Consider the following 23,256-nt stretch of genomic DNA (forward strand, 5'->3'; position numbering starts at 1 on the left):
TGTGGGGGGAGTGGCCGCGGAGCTGGTGCTCAGGGCTGAGCCAACAGTGCACAGTCTGAAGGACTGAGAAACATATATATATAGAGAGAGAGAGAGAGAGAGAGAGAGCACTGAACCCTCTGACCCCCCCCCCCCCCTTTATAACGAGGAGGAGGAGAGAGAGAGAGAGTGAGTGTGGGAGGGAGGGGGGAGGGAGGGGGGAGGGAGGTGTGGCGATGATTTGGGATGTTGTTTTCATCAGAAAGTGATTGACTGACCACAAGATTTCAGTGAGAAACGAGCGAGAGACAGAGCAAAGCCACGCAGCGAGAGAGAGAGAGAGAGAGGGGGGGGAGGTCGCCTGTCCATTACAGAGGCGCGGGTCTGTCTGTCTGTGTGTCTGTCTGTCTGTCTGTCTGTATCTGTCTGTCTGTGTGTCTCTCTGTCTGTCTGTCTGTGTGTCTGTGGGGGTGGGGGAGACAGAGAGAAAACAATTCTTGTTCTCAATAACCTTACCTGACGATCAACTTCAAAGGTCTCTGACGGGGTTGGGTTGGGGGGAGAGAGAGGGAGAAGCAGGAACACCCCCACTGCCCCCACTCACCCTTTTTGGGGGACTTGTATTTGTGTGGATTCGCATTGGCACCGATGGGCAGCACCACCGTGGATTGCGCTAAAAAGAAAGCAGGAATGAAGAGGAGCAAAAGACACGTCCTGCACCTCAATATCCCGGTAAGGGGACCCGGGCATGTTCTGGGAGGGGGGGAGAGGGGGGGAGAGGGGGGATGTATTTGGGGGATGCGGGAGAGGGGGAGTTGTGGGGGCGCGGGGGAGGGTGTGTGTGGGGAGACGGGTGTGTGTGGGGGAGGGAGGGGTGGGGGGGAGAGGGTGTGTGTGTGGGGGGAGGGGTGTGGGGGGGGAGAGGGTGTGGGGGGGGAGAGGGGTGGGTGGGAAAGGGGTGTATGTGTGTGTGGGGTGGGGAGGGGTGGGAGAGGGGGGGGGGGAGAAGGGTGTGTGGGGGGGGGGGGGGGGGGGAGGAGGTGTGTGTGGGGTGGGAGGGGGGGGGGAGGAGGTGTGTGTGGGGTGGGGAGGGGTGGGGGGAGGAGGTGTGTGTGGGGTGGGGAGGGGTGGGGGGGGGGTGTGTGGGGGGGGGGGGGGGGGAGAAGGTGTGTGTGGGGTGGGGAGGGGTGGGGGGGGGGGAGAAGGTGTGTGTGGGGGGGTGGGGAGGGGTGGGGGGGAGGAGGTGTGTGTGGGGTGGGGAGGGGTGGGGGAGGAGGTGTGTGTGGGGTGGGGAGGGGTGGGGGGGAGGAGGTGTGTGTGGGGTGGGGAGGGGTGGGGGGAGGAGGTGTGTGTGGGGTGGGGAGGGGTGGGGGGGAGAGGTGTGTGTGGGGTGGGGAGGGGTGGGGGGGAGGAGGTGTGTGGGGGGGGGGGGTGGGGGGGAGGAGGTGTGTGTGGGGTGGGGAGGGGTGGGGGGAGGAGGTGTGTGTGGGGTGGGGAGGGGTGGGGGGGAGGAGGTGTGTGTGGGGTGGGGAGGGGTGGGGGGGAGGAGGTGTGTGTGGGGTGGGGAGGGGTGGGGGGAGGAGGTGTGTGTGGGGTGGGGAGGGGTGGGGGGGAGGAGGTGTGTGTGGGTGGGAGGGGTGGGGGGAGGAGGTGTGTGTGGGGTGGGAGGGGTGGGGGGAGGAGGTGTGTGTGGGTGGGGAGGGTGGGGGGGAGGAGGTGTGTGTGGGGTGGGGAGGGGTGGGGGGAGGAGGTGTGGGTGGGGTGGGGAGGGTGGGGGGAGGAGGTGTGTGTGGGTGGGGAGGGGTGGGGGGAGGAGGTGTGGGTGGGGAGGGGTGGGGGGGAGGAGGTGTGTGTGGGGTGGGGAGGGGTGGGGGGGAGGAGGTGTGTGTGGGGTGGGGAGGGGGGTGTGAGGATTTTATTTGTTTTGCAGTGGGGGGTGTTGCGGATTGCTGTGGTTTGGATTTGGATGTGTGTGTGCTGGGGTGGGTACAGGTATATGGGAGGGGGTGTTGGGTTGGGGGTACAGTTCCAGATTGCTGCTCGTGTAGCTTTCCTTTGCTTGTAAACAAGTTACCCCCACACACGCACATGCACATGCAATGTGGAGAGAGAGAGAGAGCTGTCATGCTGAGGCAGTACCTCTTATAACAAGCAATAATCTTTGCAATTGATCTCTGCAAGCTTTGAAAATCCCTGTGTAGTTGGGATACATGGGAATCTCAGCTTGGTTTGGATACTCTTAAGCATGGTGATAGGTTTTCACACGTGTCAGACACTCGCTGACGCCCAGAATATATTTGCAAATAATATTCCTCACTTTTTCATGTCAGGAGGTCTTCATGTCAAAGCTCTTCACAGGATTTTATAGTAAATTGCAGTGTGTATTTTGTGGACAAATGCAGCAACCAGTTTGTGCACAGTAACGTACCCGCAAACAATGATGTTTGAAGTACTTGAGTTTTTCGGGGTGGGTGGATTCTCGGCCAGGACAGTGGGAGAAATCACCTCGACTTTTCTGGTAACACCATGGGATCTTTAATGTCCACCTGAACAGGCGAAGGCTGGCACCTCTGACAGTGCAACACTCCTCCCACCAGCACTGCATTAGAGTGTTTGTACTATGTATGCTGGTTTAAATATTAATAATGATAATCATGGCATTTGATTTGGCACCTTATCATGCATTAAAACATCTTAAAGTCCCTCACAGTATTTCTAGTGCAGTGTAGTGACTGTGTATTTGCTCAAGAACGACTTGAGCGAGTATCTCAGGGTGGGAAATCGCCCAAAAAAATGTACTGTAAATGTAGCCAGGCTAGAGCTAAATGCAATTTCAAGGCTTTTGATTGTGAGAAAGGAATTGGTTATTCTAACACTGTGTGTCATCACCGAGCCAGAAGGTTGTGGGTTCAAACCCCTCGTCTTGGAACTCATATAGTCTAAGAAGCTGACACTCCAATGCAGTGTCGAAGATGCCTCCCTTCACATGACTTGTTAAACCAATGTGCCAGTTCAGGGGGAAGTAAAGGATCCCACGGCTCTAATTGAAAAAAAAAGGGTAGTTTTTCCTGTTGTTCTGACCAACAATCCCGCAGGTTTAAAAAAACATGTTCAGTCACTACTTGTCCATTTGTGGGACATTATTATATCCAAATTGTCACTTTTGCCCACGAAACAGTCACTTTGCAGTATATCCTGTGAAGTACTTTGGGATGTCCTCCTGATGTGAAAGACTCAATACTAAATGTAAGGAATATTATTATTGTGCGTCATGGTCATATTTTGGACTGCTGTGTGTGGATTTCATCACTGTATCTCCCAAACATGTAGCTATAACAGAGAACTAGAATCATAGAATTATACAGCACAGAAGGAGACCATTCGGCCCATCGTGTCTGTGCCAGTTCTTTGAAAAGAGCTACCCAAATCAATCCCACTCCCCCGCTCTCTCCCCATAGCCCTACAAACTTGTCCTCCCCAAATAATTATCTTATGCACAGTAGATGGTCATTCAATCCACTGCATTCCTGTAGTGTTTGCACCTCCAATGAAGCCATAAAAACAATAATAGCCGTTGCATTTGATATAGCGCCTTTCATGTCAAGAGCGCCTGACAGGATTTATTGCAGTATTGTGACTGTGAGTTTTGTAGGTGAACACGGCAGCCAATTTTGCGCACAGCAATGTCCTGGAAACAGCCGTGAAGTGAATGACTGATTTTATCTGGGCTTTTTGTTAGTTGTCTGTTTATCCCATTTTCTCATTCTTATGACATCTAAAACCGCTCCTCACAGGGTTTTTACCCATTCTCCGCACCCTATATACCTTTCCTCTACATGCAATTCCCATTTAAATGCCACCCTCCCACACCAAAGACTAATCCCACAGCAGGGTCATTTCATAATATGGAAAATTATCCCTTAATCTGACAAACCACTGGAAGAATTTTTATCTCCCAACTTCCCCATTATGGAGTCCTGTAGTATAGTGGTTAGCGCATTCGTCTGGCAAGCAAGAGGACCCTAGTTCAATTCCTGGGCAGGGCGAGACCTTAGGCAAGTTTCCTTGCTCCATATGCCCCTGTTTATCTTGCAGTAAATAGGAACCCGGTTATTAGTCAATTGGTGGATCAGATATACTGGGGGTAATAATCCCTCAAAAAAATTTTTGTCACTCAATCAACGACTGTTTGTGGGACATTGGCTGTCATGTTTCACCCACAAAATACACAGTCAAACCTCTTCACAATATATTCTGTGAAGCGTTTTGAGACATCTCAACAACCTGATATGCTGCTATATCAAATGCAAGTATTATTATTATTGATCTTTTGCTCCGAGTTATGATCCGAAATTCAGAGAGTTCAGCATCCAAACTCATTTGGGATAATAGGTCAGAAGAGAAGGTGACGACAGTGATTTGCTATTTATTTTTCGGTCTCCTCTCCCCTAGACAGTGACTTATTCTTGTAGTGAGAAGCAGCTCTCTGGCACCTCATCCAAGTCGCCCTTCATCCTGTGTGATCGAGTTTCAATAGGCTGCTTGACCATTGGATGGCATCATACCCAAGTTCTCCTCTGCTCTCCCAATGAACCACATCCAATTTCTGACAGGGGTCACTGAGTAGCACTATGATAATATGCATCCAAACTCACCACACTTTATATCAAAAACCTTGCAAAGCAAAACAATAACATCAACAACAAATAACATGTGTATAGCGCCTTTCACATCGGGCGGCGTCCCAAGGGTTGGACAGTCAGGACGCGAGCTAGGGCTTGAGATTGGCAAGGTGGCTGAATGTACGGTCGAAGAGGAGAGTCTTGAGGCCGGCCTTCAAGGAGGCAAGGGAGGGGGCGAAGCGAAGGGACTATCAGACACCCCCTCCCACCCCCCCACCACTGGTTTTGAAAGGTGCTACATCAAATGCAAGGATGATTATTTTCCTCGTCATTTGAAATGTCTCAAAGCGCTTCATAGAAATTGTACTTTAAAGTGTGATGGCTCTATCCCGCAGTCTCTCCGCCTCACCCCCTCCCTTGGCTCCTTCAAGATCCATCTCAAGACCTTCATCTTCGACCGTGCTTTCGATCTCCCTGCTTTTGGGGATCAGGAATATCCTACAAACAGCCACAAAGCGAATGACAAATTTTATTTGGAGGATTGTTGGCCAGGACACCGAGAAAAACTCCCTTGTATTTTTGAATAGCACCAAAGGATCTTTGTGTTGGACTGTCAGCCTTTTGATACAGATCCTCTTCACATCGTCAGAACGTCCCAAAGAGCTTCACAGAAAGAGAAACAATAATAATCCTTGATATAGCCCCTTATCATGTCTTCGAGACATCTCAAAGCGCTTCACAGAATACACTATAAAGTGTATTGACTGTGTATTTTGAGTGAAACGTCGTGACTGTATTTGTAGGCAAACTCGAGGGACCAGAGAAGTTGCACAATGGAAAGCAGTGCCTATTGTGTTGGAGTGTTTCTCATGTTTTAGTAAGGAATTTTTTTTAACAAAAACGACTGCTTGAATCTTTAAATTTCTTTTTCATTTTGTGAATCTTTAGTAATGAGATGATTCATCACTGAAGGATGAACCAGGTTGTCAGCCTGGCTTAGTTGGTAGCATTCTCGCCTCTGAATCAGAAGGTTGTGGGTTCAAGCCCAATTTCGGGAGATTTGAACTCATATCATGTAAGCTGACACTCCATTGCAGTGGCTGTTGCATTATTGGAGGTGCCATCCTTCAGATGACATGTTAAACCAAGGTCCCATCTGTCTCTCTAGGTGGACATTAAAGATTCCATAGCTTTATTTGAAAAGAGTAGCAAATTTCCAGTTTAAAATTGGTCATTCGTTCACAGCTGTTTGTGGGACATGCTGTGCACAAATTGCACTCATCTACAAAATATAACAGCAACAAAAACTACATTTGTATAGTGCATTTCATGTCAGAAGGATGTCTCAAGGTGCTGAAATACACAATCACTACATTTAATAGTAAATCTTGTGAAGTGCTTGGAGATATCTTGATGACGTGACAAATTGCTATATATGCAAGGGTTAATATTATATATTATGTTGACTCCTATTCCATTTCTTCAAGGATTGCTCTCACCCGCACTCTTGTATCTAAACATGAGGAATTGGGGGTGCAGGGGGATGTAATCCATGATGAAATAGATGATCTGGATTAGAAATGGTTTTATTGGCATCAATGTCTCTCTTGAAATCAATAATTCTCAACTAGATATATCTAATCTTACTTCCCCTTTAGATGAATCGTGTAGTTAGGCTCTCACCAATTCTTCTGAGTTGAGCCACACCAATCATCTTTAAGAGAATGCCTCCATTACTCCAAAGATCGCTATAATCTCCCAGACACAACCTGTCCTGTGACTTCTCCCCAAATTCAAACACCAAATTAGAACATGAAGGGAGGAGATTAAGAGAATTTGGGTTTGACAGAGGAATACTCAGACTTGGAAATATCCTGCCTAGACGGCTGGACCATAATAGGTCACTGGACAATGCAGAATCCATATTAGCTTTTAAAAAGGGAATAAGACAATTGAAAGAAAAGAAAGCCATTACAAGGGAATGGTTGGTATTGGGAGTAGTGGAGCTGAAAGGGAGAGCTCTTTCAGAGATCTGGTGGCACAATGGGTAGAATGGCCTCCTTGTATCCTGTGAGATTCTGTGGTTCTGCCATCTGAGGCACATTGGCTGCTTGTTACATGATGTGTGCTGGGGGAGAAAGCGTGGCCATGCGTTTGCAAAAAAAAAAGTGAAGTGTTTTTGCTTCCTCTTGCCTTGTCCATAGAACCACAGAAACTTAAAGCACAGAAGGCCATTCAGCCCACACACTGTGCCCGTGCTTTCTTTTAAAGAGTGATCCTTTTCAGTCACATTTACTTACCCTATCCCCTTGCATACTCATTCGTTGTGCATTAACCCACATAAGAGGAAAGCGTCTTAACAAGATAGCTCAGAGCTGTGTGCTTGATTGAATTATTTCTACACTGAGAGATGTTCACAAAAGGCCAAGGCTTTCAGTTCTGGCTACTTTCAAGGCCGCAAGGCTGAAAAGGGTAATTTTCGCTGAAGAAATTTCAGAGAATTTACAGCGTAGGAGGAGGCAGTTCAGCCCCACAAGTCTAAACTGGTGAAAAAAACAGAGATTGCCATTGAAAGCATTGCCTGATGAGCTTTCCTTCTGCTTGTCCAGCTCTTCCACTAGAGCTAACCTCTCTTGTCCCATATCCCAGTCTGTAACCCCTTTTTACAGTTTTTCCCCTTTTTACCTTTGGGAGTTCTGTAGTGTATTGGTTAGAGTACTCGCCTACTGCCGGAGTCCTGTAGAGTGCTGGTGAAAGCACTCGACTCACTTGCGAGAGGACCCAGGTTCGATTCCCAGGCAGGGCCAAATGTTAAGCAAGTTTCCTTACTCCACATGCCTCTGTTTACCTAGCAATAAATAGGAACCCATTTGTTATTTGATCGGTGGATTGCTTTCCGGGGGTAATAATCTCTCCAATTTTTTTTAAAGTAATACAAAATTAGTGACTCAATCCATGACCATTTGTGGGAAACTGCTGTGTGCAATTGGCTGCCCACAAATATAAATTCATAGAATATATTGTAATTCACTTTGAGACATCACAATAACATGATAAGGCACTATAACAAATGCAAGGATTCTTCTTATGATGCTGTGCTGTTACGTTCCATTGTTCTAAGCACTGTAATAGTGGTTGAGTAACCGCCAAGGTTGGTATTTAGTAATGTCGGCTCATACCCCACTGTAGTAAGGGAGGGGTGCTGCATTGTCAGAGCTGCCATCCTTCATATCAAACAGTTTCAATTGCACATTAAAGGTCCCACAGTACTACACTGGGCCCCATGTCAATTATTTGCATGCGCATCCGCATTAAGAATGGGGCAAAGCAAAATGCTCTTTTTGGTCAGCGGGCATCTGACACATGTGGAAACCCATCACCATGTTCAACAGTATCCAAACCAAACTGAGAATTTCATGCTTTCCACCTACACATGGAAATTCCAGAGATATATTGTTGGAATGGAACTTGCGCTGTCTCCCTGGAGGGACACATCCTGCTTACCTAATTCCGGAAACTATTAGGCCTAGGTCGGCAAGAGCCAAGGCTTGGGAACCCCAGAGTTTGAGTTGGGGAAATTGCTGGAATCTAACCAGCTAAAGCAGCATAGCTTGTCATTGATATTACTGCGTGGCAAGCTTTCCGATAGCTTGTCTAGCTAGGACCACCTGTTAGGGCTTTGGCTTGTAGGGTTAACAAGAGCTGAGTGGGATGACTCCCTGCCCCAAGTGACTGGTCTGCCAAATCCTACCGATGACCCAGGCTGGCTGTGCTATCATCAGCGGTGACTTGGAATACTGTGGACCTACCTGGCTCAGGAACTGGACTAGAGACTGCCACTGTTAAGTGCTCCGAAACGCTACTCTGCTTGAAGGGCAGTATATAAATGCAAGGTGTTGTAATGATTATTATTATTAATAATTAATAGGATTAACGACGCAAGACCTCTGGTTTTGTTCCCGAATCCTTCCCCAAATCCACTCCGAGATCCGCTCCAGACCTTTGTTCTTTCTACTGCCAAACTACTAACCACAATGAAAAGTACCTGGTCCTTGCAACTACATAACTACAACTTGCATTTATGTGATGTCCTTCCCATAGGATAAGGATTCGGAGTGCTTTACAAAGATCAGGTGGGAAGCTAAGAGAGGCAGGGTGGAAGATGACTGAATGTGCAATTAAAGAGGAAGGTCTTCAGATGTGCCTTGAAGAAGGCAAGGGAGGGTGTGAGGCGCAGGGTTTCTGGGATGGAGTTTCAAAGGTTGGGGGCAGAAAGGGTGAGGGCTCGATCGCCAATGGTGGAGCAAGCTGGACAGGGGACATGAAACAATGCCTGCGGAACAGAGGGAGTGGACAGGCTGGTATAGTATTAATAGGTCGCAGAAATGGGGAGGAGCAAGGCCATGGAGAGCTTTAAAAGTGAGAACAAGGATTTTAAACTCGATCCTCTGGGTTATGGGGAGCCAGTGGAGCAGGGCTAATCAGTTTACAGCGCTTGGTACAGGAGAGGACATGAGCTGCGCAGTTCTGAATAATTTGCAGGTTGTGGAGGGAAGAGTTGGGAAGTCCTCTATGCTCTGCGCTGCATTGTCAGAGGTTCCATCCATCGGATGAGATGTTAAACCGAGGGCCTAACTGCCTGGCTTTGAGACATTCAAAAGATTGCATGGCACTACTCGAAAAGTGAAAGGAGTTTCTCCTGGTGTCCTGACCAACAATACTACTAATTGGTTGCTGTATTTGCCTAGAAATACACTTTACAGTAAATTCTGTAGAGCGCTTTAAGACGTCCTCCCAACGTAAAAGGCACTGTTATCAAACTTGGTGGCTACTATTTATTTAAATCAATAGTAAATTTAATGATAGGTAATGGATCAGCTGGATTTTGCTAAGAGGGAAGGTGTTAGTTGACTCATCACTTATCAGGTCAAAAATATGTGAGGCAACAAGAAACCAGATGAACTGGATGCTGGTTATTTATTATGCAATAATCATAAGAATAATCCTTTCATTACATGCAGAGTCTTTCACGTTAGGAGAATGTGCTTCACAGGATCCACTTGCGAAGTGTAGTGACTGTTGTGGGTGAACGTGGCATGAAGTAAATGAACAATTTTTTTCTGCGGGATTTTTGGCCAGGACCCTGAGAGAGAAACTCCCGTCTCTTTTTGAATAGTGCCTTTGATGTCTTTTTGAACAGTGCCTTTGTTGGGACCTCAGTTAATGTCTCATCTTAAGGAAGGCACCTCCGATAATATAACGCACCCCCAGCACTGCGTTGGAGTGTCAGCTTAGATGATGTGAGTTCCAAGACCTGACTTGGGCTTGAACCTACAAACTTCTGACTCAGAGGCAAGAGTGCTACCAACTGAGCCTGCTTTCATACCCTTGCAAGTTTACTAAAGCAGCAGAGAAAAAAGGCACATGTTCAGGATTTAGACACCAGGAAGTAAATATTTGCCCAAAAGGATATTAACAATTAGGACAACACCTGGACAGGTAGATGGATCTCCAACAATGGAGGGCCTGAGCACTAGCCTGGGTCATGATACCATGTCTTGACATGGGTTTGTACTCGCAAACTTCTGATCTAGGGGTGAGGGTGACAACAAATGATACCTAGGACTCTGCGACCTTCAGCAGCTGGGTCGTCATGCTGACGAGATGGAAATCAGAAGTTAGTTCATACAGTCAAGAATGTTTTGCACAGTTAGATCCGGAAGCCTGGGAAATTAGCAGGAAAGAGCTGAACAACCATCGTTGCCAAATGCCAAGCACAGATGGAGAAACACTGGGGAGTAAGAGTCTTCCATCGCAAGTGTTCCACTATTCTCGTAACGTCTTTTTCCTCAGGAAGCATCTAAATTTCCATCTCGTAACACTAATGTAAAAAAACATTTACCACAATGCTGGGGTGGGGGGAGAAACGGGGATGAACAACAAGGCCTGAAATTTAAAATCAATCATAATAATCCTTGCATTTGATATAATGCTGTGGGACATATAATATATAATCCTTGCATTTGATATAGCGCCTTATCATGTTCTTGAGATGTCTCAAAGTGCTTCACAGAATATATTGTAAAGTGGATTGACTGTGTATTTTGTGGGTGAAAAACAGCAACTAGTTGCGCACAGCAGCGTCCCACAAAGTCATGTATATTAATACCATGACTTTATTATTATTACCATTATTCGTTATTACCCCTGGAAAAGCGATCTGGCAATCAAATAACAACCAGGTTCCTAGTTACTGCTCAGCTGGGCCAATAGAATAGTGCGGTTGCATGTTTCCCTTGCAATCCGCCCTAAGCGTCCTTCTTCTCTATGTGTTTGTTCGTGTCTGTGTGTCTCTCTCTGTGTTTGTGTGTGTCTGTGTTTGTGAGTATCTGTGTGTCTCTCTCTGTGTGTTTGTGAATGTCTGTGTGTGTCTCTCTATGTGTTTATGAGTGTCTCTGTATGTGCCTCTCTATGCATTTGTGAGTGTCTGTGTGTGTGTGTGTCTCTCTCTATAGCTCAGTGGTTAGAGCACTCGCTGTGCAAGCGAGACATCTGGGTTCAATTCCAGGCAGGGCAAAACCTTGGGCAGGTTTCCTTACTCCACATGCCTAATAATAATCCTTCCAAAACAAAAATAATAAATTGGTAATTTTCAATCCACAACTATTTGTGGGACACTGCTGTGCGCAATTAGCTGCTGCGTTTCGCCCACAAATATACGGTCAATTCACTTTACAGCATAATCTGTGAACCGCTTTGAGACATCTAGAAGATGTGGAAAGCGCTATATCAAATGCAAGGATTATTATTATTAAAAGCGACCTTATTGGCACCAATCAACTCCCTGCAATTTTCTGCAAAATTTGTCAAATTTCCCTGGATTTTTCAGATTCCCCCCGCAATTTTGGGCAAATATCTCCGAATTTTTCTATTGGTCCAGCTGCTCCGTAAACAGAAGCATGTGTATTAAGGAAACTTGTGTAAGGTCTCGTTCTGCCTGGGAATTGAACCCAGGTCATCATCCTTCGAGGTGAGTGCTCTAACAAATACTTCAGATGAGACTTTAAACCAAGTCAGGTTTAACGACTGAACAGTTTACCTATTCAGATTGACTTTCACAATCCGTATGGTGCTGTTTGCAAAGGAAAGGAAGTTTCTCCTGGTGTTGTGACCAATAATCCACCAGTGATTAAATTGGTGAATTCACTTCATGGCTGTTTGTGGGGACTTGCTGTGTACAAATTGGCTACACGCTTGCCTACAAACACTTAGCAGCAATTACTCTTGGAGGGCGTGGAGACCTTTTAACATTATAGGTGTTGTATCAAATGCAAGGATTGTTATTATTATAATCGCAGCTCAGAGGGTGAGGTAGAGAGGTTGAGACAGGGTATTCCTGAGGAATAAAAACAATCACCACAATCAAAAGCAATTATTTCTGAAGACACTTCTTCCTGTTCCCAGTCTCAGTGCCTTGCTCTTTCCGCAGATACAGTCAGACCCTATTTATAAAGGTATATCTCTGATTCTTAAATAATGCAACGTAGTCCTGTGCTATTCTAGATCATAGAATCCCAGAAATTTACTAGATAGAAGGAAGCCATTTGGTCTTTCATGTCTGTGCTGACTCTTAAAAGAGCAATCCTTTCAGTGGGGTCAGAGAAGGTCCCGACAACTATTTGCATTTATTTAATGCCATTTCAAGTGGGGTAGCATCTCGGAGCAGAGGGGGAGGGGAGCTGCTAGGGTTTGAAGGGGTTTATAGATGAGGGGGAGGACCTTGAATCAACATCTATTGGGAGACGGTGGGGCTTGTGGAGGACAGACTAACTTTCATCATCACCTTCTAGTGACTTGGAGTGTTTTTCCCTCCAACCAGCCCCTCCACACCGCTGAGGCTGAATAGGAGATTTGGTCGGAGTGAATAGCAGGAAGAGTGGCCACTCCAGCAACTAAACTAAGCAGCTAATGTAAAGCGGTTTCTCAACACGATGGAGTTCTGAGCAGCGACTTGACACTCTCCCCGCTGCTGCCAGCCCTCATCGCTGCTGCTACCCCTCCTTCCTCGCTACCACCCACTCCCCCCTCCAAAGTAAAAACACATAATTCTTGTATTTGACATAACACCTTGTTATGCTCAAAAGCATTTTACCTGTAATTACTGTCAAGTGCTGTGATTATGTATCTGTAGGCAATCACATGGAGTCCTGTAGCTCAGTGGTTAGAACACTAGCTTCGCAAGCGAGAGACCTGGGTTCGATTCCCGGCAGGGCGAAATATTGGGCAAGTTTCCTTACTCCACACACATTTGTTTACCTAGCAGTAAGTAGGAGCCCGATTGTTAGTCAATTTGGCAGATCACTTTTCCGGGGGTAATAATTTCTTCAAAAAACATAATAACAAATTGGTCGTGGGACACTGTTTTGCGCAATTGGCTACTGCATTTTGCCCACAAACTATCATTCACTTTACAGTATATTCTGTGCAGCGCTTTGAGACAACTCAGACGTGATAAGGCGCTATATCAAATGCAAGGATTATTATTATCTCAGAAGCCAATTTGTGCACAGCAATGCCCACAAACCGCTATTTTATTTAGGGGATTATCGGCCAGGACACTAGGAGAGAGAAACTCCCTTCTCTTTTCGATTTGCGCCATGGGATGTTTAACATTCACCTGAACAGGCAGATGGGACCTTGGTTTACTGTCTCATTCAAAGGATGGCATCTCCGACAATACAGTGCTCCCCCAGCACTGCATTGGAGTGTCAGCTTAGACCAGGGTGGTCCAACCTTTTTGGTGTTGAGGGCCAGATTTCACATGTGGGAGACATCTGTGGGCCGCATAAGCTATATTTTTATTTTCCCTTCCAGAAACATAAAAAATCATTTAGAAATCCTATGTTTTAAATTGTGTGTCTGTATTACTTAATAAGAATCATTTCAAATGGAAATAAATTCAACAAATGTTTTAATGTATTAAAGTCAAAACACAAGATATCAACTCAGTACATGAAGATTCAACTTTGTTCATTGTTCATTGGCTTTCTTAACAGACATCAACAGTATCAATCTTCAGCTACAAGGCAGAAATCAGAATATTTTGCACCTTATGATTTCTATCTTGTGGTTTGATCTTCTAATTCCTCCTCAAACTCCGCAATGTTGCTCTTTACATATTCCTTGAGAAATGAAAGTACCTCCTTGCTAAATGCAAAAAAACTGCACAAAACAGTTGCGCACACTCAGCTAATGCACTTCTGAATAAAGAGATAAATCACGATATTCTGCATCTAATTCTTCAAGGAAGTTTATGAATTTTCTGTGACTGCTTGATTTCCTCCGAAATCAATTGAACACTTTGATGACACTAGTCATCACATTATTCGTTTTCACTGGTTTTCTGCAAAGGAACTCCTGTGTGATGCAGTAGAAAGTAGAAATGCAGTAGAATTCAATTTAATTTTGTTTCAGCAAACCTACCAAACCATTTTTACAGCCGGTCATTGATTTTGCAACATCCGTCACGATGCAGGAACATTTCTGAAACCCACTGTATTTACTGACAGTTAAAGTAAGAACCTTGTATATATCCAACCCCTTTTCAGAAGAATTAACTCAAGTGAACAACATTTTCATCAATGGTTCTGATGACAATTAATAGCTGACTGATATCAGTAACTCGTCTAGAGCGAATGAGAAGTATTTACATTTTTCAACGATTGTCCTGAGCTTTGTATTCACGTGTTTGTTCATGTCACTTATTCTCCTTGCCAGTTTGGTGAGACAGTGCCACACTTTAAAAATTATTGACCATTTTTACAACACCAAATGCATGAGGCATTATATTTGATGTATCTTGTCTTGAGTCGTGTGTTGTGGTGCCTTCTGTTGTTGAATTCCATCAACAAGTATATTACTCGCAAGCAAACAAGGCACTGAGATTTTCCAGTATTTTCAGTAACCAAGTAATCAATTTTCCACTTGCGCTGAAATTCTCTATTTTCCACTTCTATCTTCCATTTCCTATGGAGACTGATATTGCTGCCCAGATTCTCTGTGTTTCCCCAGGTTACACAAGGCACAAATAGCGCGGATCCTGTGCATGAAGCTTGAATCCACAATCATCTGACTCAGTGCAACAACTGAAACAGGCTGACACACGCATACCTTTCAGGATGTTAAAAATTCTGGTGCACAGATAGTAGTGCTATTTGAAAAGAAGAGGAAGTTTTTCCCAGTGTCCTGGCCAACAACTTTCCATCCCGTCTCCAATAACATCAATCATTCACTTTGTGGATGTTTGTTGTTTGTGAAATATTACTTTGTTGGCTACAAAATATACATCACCACACTTCACAGTAAATTTTCTGAATGTTTTGAGATGTCCTCCTGACGTGAAAGGTGCTATATAAAATTAAAGTGTTACAGAAATAATAATTTGCCTGCACAGACAAATGGGACCTTGGCTCATCTGAAGCGTGCTCTGCAGCACTCCATCCTCGCCCAACTTCACTGGCTTCCCATCACACAGAGGATATAGTTCAAGATCCTGCTCCTCACCTTCAAAGCCCTCCATGGTCTTGCTCCCCCCAACCATCCTGCCCACTCCCTCTGCTGGCTCCGGCCTGTTTCACCTCCCCCGCCTCGTCCACCCCACCATTGGCAGGTGGGCCTTCTGCCACTCTGTCCCCACCCTCTGGAACTCCATTCTGCAGTCCCTCCACCTCGCCTGCTCCCTTGCCTCCTTCAAGACCTGTCTCAAGGCCCTCCTCTTCGACCATGCTTTCGGTCAATCTCCTTCCCCCTCCTGCCCTCCACCCTCCCCAATCTCAACCCCCAGCTCGGGACTGAAACATTGATAGTCCAGCGTCTTGGGACACCCTCTTCACGAGAAATGTAATTTTGTTATTGATGTTGTTAGATTAGCTCAAGCCCCAACCCCAGGCTCAAACCCACAGCCCTCTTTCTTTTCTCACCTGAGAGAAGCATGGGTGGACTACGTGACATCCAGGCAGGGAGGAGGCAATGAGCAGGCCAACGTACTCAATACTCTCTGTGCACTGTGACCCACCTTTCTCATGAATATTGTATTGTCGGCAGGGGAAGGGAAGGTGAATAGTTCTGTCCAGAGAGGCGCACTGATGCTGAGTTTGAAGATTATCAGCAGCTCTGAAGCATTACGCACTTGATCCATTATTACCAGGATTCAAAAGGTTCAATTCCCGGGCAGGGTGAAACCTTAGGCACGTTTCCTCCACACGCCTCTGTTTTATCTAAAAGTAAATAGGAACCTGGTTGTTAGTCGATTGGCGGATCGCTTTCCCCAAAATGTGTGGTCACTCAATCCATGACTGTGGGACACTGCTGTGTGCAACTGGTTGACGCGTTTTGTCCACAAAATACACAGTCAATCTACTTTAATGCATATTCTGTGAAGTACTATGTGACGTCTCAATGATGTGATAAGGCACTATATCAAATGCAAGGATTATTAATGTTATTATCAAGGTTATTCACAATTCCCAAACCTTGGCTCTTGCCAAACAGCACCTAATGCTCTCCGGAATTAGATGAGCAAAGTCTGTCTCTGAGAGAGAGAGCAAGCATTCCATCCCAGACAGGGAAGTTTTTACCATGTGTGGTTGACATGTGGATGTCTCAGCGCAACCAACTCAAATCCTATTAATTCCACCCACCCACCCCCTGGGCACCCCGGAGTCCAACTCCATCGCTGTAAAGTGCTCCCAAGACGTCACCCGACATGACGAGTGCAATACAAATACAAGTTGTTGTTGATACTCTAGAGCACAATGATGGATTTCGATGATGGTATGCAGAAGGCTGACCAAAGAGTAACATTTGTTGGGGGAAAAATTTAAAGACTTGCTTTGAGCCTGTTGTCCTGGTGTCAGCCCATACAGGGAGTTTTGTGCATAAAACTTCCCCCAAATGTTCTGTGGTCAGAAGATGTAGAATAATTGGAACCTATTGTGGGAATCTATGCTCATCGAGGTGAGGAATTAAGGGCTGACACCAGTTCTTAATTTGCAAACCATCAGAATTTCCTCTCCAGTCAGGTTATAGGATGCGATTGGCACCAGTAGGCGTGGATTATGTTCTGTTTTACAATGTGACCTTAACAGCTAGCCAGAGAGGTGTCCTTCAGACAGACAGTAATGAGTGTCAAATTCCCATTTCCCCATATCAACCGTACTTGTGGCCACTGTTAGACAATGCATTACATTTAATAATAATAATAATCCTTGCATTTGATATAGCGCCTTCATCACATCGTTGAGACGTCTCACAGAATAAATAACAACTTGCACTTTTAGCGCCCTCCTCACAGGATAGCGTCTCAAAGCACTTAATAGTGGTGGAGCCTGACTCAGAGGCGGGGGGTCGGGGGAGGGGGCTGTAAGCACGATCGAATAGGAAAGTTTTCAGGCAGGACTTGAAAGAGGGGAGAGAGGGCAAGGTGGAGGGATTGGGGGAGAGTGTTGCAGGATTTTGGGATGTAGTGGCTGAAAGCACGACCTCCGTAGGTGGGGCGGAGGGTACAAGGGATGAGCAGGAGGCTGGTGCCAGTTGAGCAGAGGCGCCGGGTGGTGGATTGGGGAGTGAGGATCTTGAAGTCGATCTGTTCGGTGATGGGAAGCCAGTGGAGCTTTTTATATTTGAATATATTGTAAAATGGATTGACTGTATATTTTATGGATGAAATATGGTAGCCAATTGCACACAGCAGTTTCTCACAAACAGTTGTAGATTTAGTGACCAAATTTTGGGGGGAATTCAATTTAATTAAATCTAACAATGAGGAGCTGTAAGCCAGAGGAAGACAGTTTGCCTATCATTTTCAACAACAACAACAAAGAGCAAACACTCATGTTTGGCCCAGAAGGAACTGGCTTGGGGACGGCTGAAAAGTGCATTCTAAATAGTAACATTTCAGTTGGCATGGATCCACTTTATTCTTCTGGGCTGAATTCCAAAGTAGAAAAAAGAACTCTGTCCTGTACCAAAGTGCCACCCAACCCTCTCCGGGTTCATGTTTTTTCTTGCTGACAGTTACTCCTTGCCTCATGCATTCTTTCCACTAGCCTCTTTCTGCTGGGGACAGAGATTCTTCCCACTCAACTCCTCGTTAACCCTGCAAGCCAAAGCCATAACGGAGGGGGACTCAGAACTCATATCATAGAATCATAGAATTATAAGGCACAGAAGGAGGCCATTCAGCCCATCGTGTCTGTGCCAGCTTTTTGATAAGAGCTATCCAAATCAATCCCACTCCCCCGGGCTGTCCCCATAGCCCTGCAAACTTTTCCTCCCCAAATAATTATCTACTCTTTCAAAAGTTGTTATCGAATTGACTTCCACACCCTTTCAGGCAATGCATTCCAGAATAGTCCAGACCAACCATTTATGTCATCAATCAAGACAAAAATGAAAATACACTACCAACTGAACACAGACATACCCAGAATTGTGTGAATGTTTATGATGGGTCCGCTTCTTGATGGTCCCACGAGCCATTTGGGGCTCACGTGTCACTTCACTCGTCTAGGCTGACACCAATACAGTATTGGGGGGGAAGGTGGTGGGGGGCTGAATTACTGGAGGTGCCGTCCTTTGGATGAGATGTTAAACCGAGGCCTATCTGTCTGTTCAGGTAGATGTTAAAGATGATAATAATTCTTGCATTTGATATATTGTAAAGTGGACTGATGTGTATTTTGTGAGCAAAAAGCGGCAGTCAATTGCGCACAGTAGTGTCTCACAAACCGTCGTGGATTGAGTCACCAAATTTTCTTTTTTTTGATGGATTATTACCCCCGGAAAGTGATCCTTTACCTGTTGAAGTATCCTGGGCAAATCACCTGCAGTGTTGCTCTCTGAATACTTGTGTGGCTCATCCATCAGATTCATGTTTTCTCCTGTGTTTAATCTCTGTCATTGCTGATGCACGGCCAAGGTCAGGGACATGGGTTGGGTGAGAATCAAGGCAGTAAATCCACAGCGTGAGTGAAGGATTTTTCATTGGATTAATGCGTTCTACTTTCAAACCTATTCCCTTCTCCCTCATGTGAAGGTGCCTCCCTCTTGAATGCATACATACAATCTGAAGCGGTTGTTGAATCGGATAGTAATAATAATAATCCTTGCATTTTGATATAGTGCCTTATCATGTTGTTGAGATGTCTCAAAGCGCTTCACAGAATATACTGTAAAGTGAATTGCCTGTATACTTTGTGGGCAAAAAACGGCACACAGCAGCGACCCACAAACAGTCGTGGATTGAGTGACTCCCTCAATTTATTTATTTATTGAAGGGATTATTACCCCAGAAAGTGATCGACTAACAAGCGGGTTCCTACTGTGATCTCCTGTGGTCCTGCTTTCTTGCCCTTGCTCCCCATTTCCTCCCAAACTTGCTCCCTCCGCACTTTCTGCTGTGGTAACTCAGGCCTGCTCCATATTGTCTTGCCACCACCCCACCCCACCATCGATGGTGGAGCTATCAACTCCTTTGCCTGCTGCTCTCTGGAAGTCCCACTCTAAATCTCTCTGCCAAGTGCCCTTCCTCTACACTTTCTAAACCCATTTAAAAAAAATTATCTCCTTGACTGCACCTTCACTCCCCACCACCACCCCAATCGTATCGCACGGAAGGTCGCCATTTGGCCCATTGTGCCTTTGCCGGCTCTTTGGAAGAGCTACCCAATCAGTCCCCACTGCCGCGCTCTTTATCCATACTTTTGCAATATTTTTCTTTTTAAGTAAATATCCAAAGTGCTCCCACTCTGTCTGTATGAAGTGTTTTGAGATGACAGGGCTCTGAGTGAGTTCAAGTTGTTCTGTTTGAACGGGTTTCTATTCCTTAAATCTTCTGCCGCTGAAACACGTTGTTTGTTTGGAGGAAGTAGGCAAAGGCTGCAGATTGCCAGCGCTATTTGCATAGGTCATTTGGAGTGCAGCTGCCAGGATCCAGCTTCCTGACAGATCAGAGCTTCTTCCACATTTTGAAACCAGAAACTCGAGCCTGGAGGTCACCAAGTCTGGAATGAACAAGGCTCAATAACGCGCACTTATGTAGCTTTGTTCGTGGAGGATTCTTTCAATAATTCTTTATTTGATATAGTGCATTACCATGTCGTTGAGATGTCTCAAAGCACTTTACAGAATATACTGTAAAGTGAATTGACCATGTTTTGTGGGCGAATTGCGATAGGAGTGTCCCACAAACAGACGTGGATTGAATGACCAAATTATTATTATTATTTTTGAAGGGATTATTACCCCAGAAAGTGATCCTCCAATCGACTAACAAGCGGGTTCCTACTGTGATCTCCTGTGGTCCTGCTTTCCCGCGCTTGCCCCCCCCTCCCTGCCAAAGTAATCCACCGATCGGCTAATAAGCAGGTTCCTACTTACTGCTAGGTAAACAGTGCTATGTGGAGTAAGGAAAGTTGCCTAAGGTTTCATCCTGCCTGGGAATTGAGCCTGAGTCCTCTCACTTCTAAGTGCTCTAAGCAGTTGCTACAGGTCTCTGCCATGTCTGCCTGAAGGCAGTTTATATGGTGCATTGAGATGTTGTTACTGAGCGAGCTAAGCAGAGGAGGTAGAGATAGAGAGGAGGGAGGGAAAGGGGTGGAGAAAAGGGAGGAGGCTAGGGAGGAAGTGAGAGTAGGGATAGGGAAGGAGGGAGGGGAGGAAAGAGGACAGAGGAGAGGGGGGGTGGAAGGAATAGATGGGGAGGAGGGGAATGGTTAGGGGGAAGGTGACCAAAAAAACAATAAAAGACGATTTTGTTTTAAAATAGAAAAGGTAATACTTTGAAAATAGCAGAAAATTATATGTTTTTATGAACATTTCTGAATAATTATAACACTTTTTTAATGCAGTTGCAATTGTATGCCATTGTTGTTAAAAATGCTTTGTCAGTAAAAACAAATTGACCTCTTTTTGTCCTTGCGTTTACTCTGGGTGTTGGCTGTTCAAATCCCTGCTATAGGGACAGGTGCAGACTGACATGAATAAAATCTCTTGAGAGATAATATATGGGGCGAAATTCCAAATAAACAGTCAACTACACTTTACAGAACCTTTTTGAAATGTATTGAGTTGCTATAATTAATGTTACAGTCAGGATTTGAACTGATATAATCTAGTCTGACATTCCACTGCAGTGCTGGCTTAATGCTGCATTGTCAGAATTGTGGACCTTCTAAAGTGAGGTCCTTTTCAGGTGGATGTTAAAGATCTTGTGGCACTACTCGAAAAGAGAAGGGAAGTTCTGCCCAGTGTAGTGGCAAACAGTCCTGCGGATAAAATTGGTCACTCACTTCATGGCTGTTTGTGGGATATTGTTGTGTGCAAATTAGCTGCCAAGTTTGCCTACAAAATACTCAGTCACTGCACTTTAAAGTACATCTTGTAAAGCATTTGAGATGACGTAATGTGACCCTGTGTCAAAATGCAAGGATTATATATAAATGTAGAGTGTTATAGTTTAGAGTACTTTAACTTGGAAAGTTTTCAATTATTATTAACCTGTGAATACAAGGACAGTATTAATCAAAATAGTGGCAGTAAATTGTTTTGCTTGGGTATACAAGTCTGTGTAAGCAAATATTTGAATGTTACTCTTATTGTGGACTGGAATTCACAGAATGTCTCTTCTTCCTTCAATCAATTCTTTGACCAAGGTCACTAAAGGAATCTGAAGGCCTCAAACCTTTGACTCACTCTGGTTTTGGCTCACTATACACTACTGTACATCAGGACTTTGATCTTGTGTAGACTAGGCTGTGTTAGGCAAATAATAATAATAATAATCCTTGCATTTGATTGAGCACCTTATTGCATCTTCGAAACGTCACCAAGTGCTTCACAGGATATACTGTAAGGTGAATTCACTGTATACTTTGTGGGCGAAACTCGGCAGCCAATTTGCATACAGCAGTGTCCCACAAACAGTCGTGGATTGAGTGACCAATTTTTTTTAATATATTGCATATAATGTCCACTAACTATATAACTAACTCACCAACAACAATAATAATATTCTTTGCATTTGATATAGCGACTTATTAAGACATCTCAAAGCGCTTCACAGAATATACTGTAAAGTGAATTGACTGTATATTTTGTGGGAGAAACAATACCTCAGCCTATCAGCCTAGCTCAGTCGCTAGCACTCTTGCCTCTGAGTCAGTAGGTTGTGGGTTGCAGCCCTAGATCAGGACTTTGAGCTCCAATGCCACGCTGCTGTAGCACTATCCTTTGATCAGATATCAAACCATGTTCCCTTTGGTCTGTTTAGGTGGACGTTAAAGATCCTATGGCACTACCCGACAAGAGAAAGGAGTTTCTCCAGGTGTCTTGATCAACAATCCCCCAGACCAAAAAAAATATTCACACATGTTATGGCTGTTTGTGAGACATTGTGGGACATTGCTGTGCACAAATCGGCTGGTGCCTACAAAATAAACAGTCATTACACTTTATAGTAAATCTTCCTGATATGAAGGGCATTGTATCGAATGTAAAGATTATTGTTATTTATTATCTCAAATTACAAATGTGCTGTACCCCTCACTCCACCCCTCCCTCCTCCGGCCCCAATTTCCCTCCCATGCACTGACTCCAACTGAGAAAGAGCTTTCAGAGGGTATTTCCTGCTTAAAATACAAAAAATGACAAAGTATTTACAGCACAGAAACAGGCCACCTGGCCCAAACAGTCCATGCCAGTGCCTGTGCAGTGGAGATATTAAGGACGAGAGGATAGGGATTTGGGATTAAAAGACCTGCACAGATCTAATAACCTTAGGCTCTATGGGCTGAGTGAGTGACCTCTTTCTGTTCCAGTTTCTCTGAGTTGCAACAAGGCTGAACTGTGGAGTCCTGTAGCTCAGTGGTTATCACGCTCGCTTCGCAAGAGAGAGGACCTGGGTTCGATTTCCGGGCAGGGCAAAACCTTAGGCAAGTTTCCTTACTCCACACACCTCTGTTTACCTAGCAGTAAGTAGGAACCCTGTTGTTAGTCGATTGGCAAATCGCTTTCCGGGTATAATAAATCCCCTCCCCGCCCACCCCAAATAAAATTGGTCACTCAATTCACGAATGTTTGTGCGGAAAAAACCCACAAAATACTGCAGATGCTGGAAATCTGAAAATGCTGGAAATCTGAAAAAATCCCACAAATCTGAAAATGTTTGTGGAACACCTCTGTGCGCAATTGGCTGCCGTGTTTCTCCCACAAAGTATACAGTCAATTCACTGTACAATATATAAGGCTAAACTAAATAATAATCCTTGCATTTGATACAGTGCCTTATCATGTTTTTGAGCATGTCTCAAAGCACTTGCCAGAATATACTGTAAAATGGATTGACTGTATATATTGTGGGCGAATAAATGGAAGACTCTTAGACGAGAGGTACTGGGGTGATTATCTGAATATCGCTCGACCTTTCAGTCTTTATTTCTTGGTACTGTTTGTCTTTGTTGGTGGTTGTAATCTGATGCAGTGCTGCTCTTATATACTGGGGAAAGCGAGCAGGGAAAGTTTACAATAGATGCCCGGAGATTAAGCCATGATAATGGTTATTTATAGATTGACGTGTGAGTCTGTTTGCTGTTATCAA

General features: G+C 45.0%; 1 protein-coding gene across 1 annotated transcript in view; it reads left to right on the forward strand.

Moving 5' to 3' along the window:
• Positions 1–426: 426 nt before the first annotated feature.
• Positions 427–23,256, forward strand: part of LOC103187036 (5'-AMP-activated protein kinase subunit gamma-2) — a gene marked incomplete in the record, with an annotated part of 170,814 nt that continues 147,984 nt past the window's right edge. Inside the window, 1 exon segment of the mRNA XM_042331967.1 lies at positions 427–711. Coding sequence (XP_042187901.1) covers positions 628–711 — 84 coding nt within the window.

The sequence above is a fragment of the Callorhinchus milii genome, unplaced genomic scaffold (assembly GCF_018977255.1).
Source record: "Callorhinchus milii isolate IMCB2004 unplaced genomic scaffold, IMCB_Cmil_1.0 Scaffold2, whole genome shotgun sequence".
In the NCBI taxonomy this organism is placed as follows: domain Eukaryota; kingdom Metazoa; phylum Chordata; class Chondrichthyes; order Chimaeriformes; family Callorhinchidae; genus Callorhinchus; species Callorhinchus milii.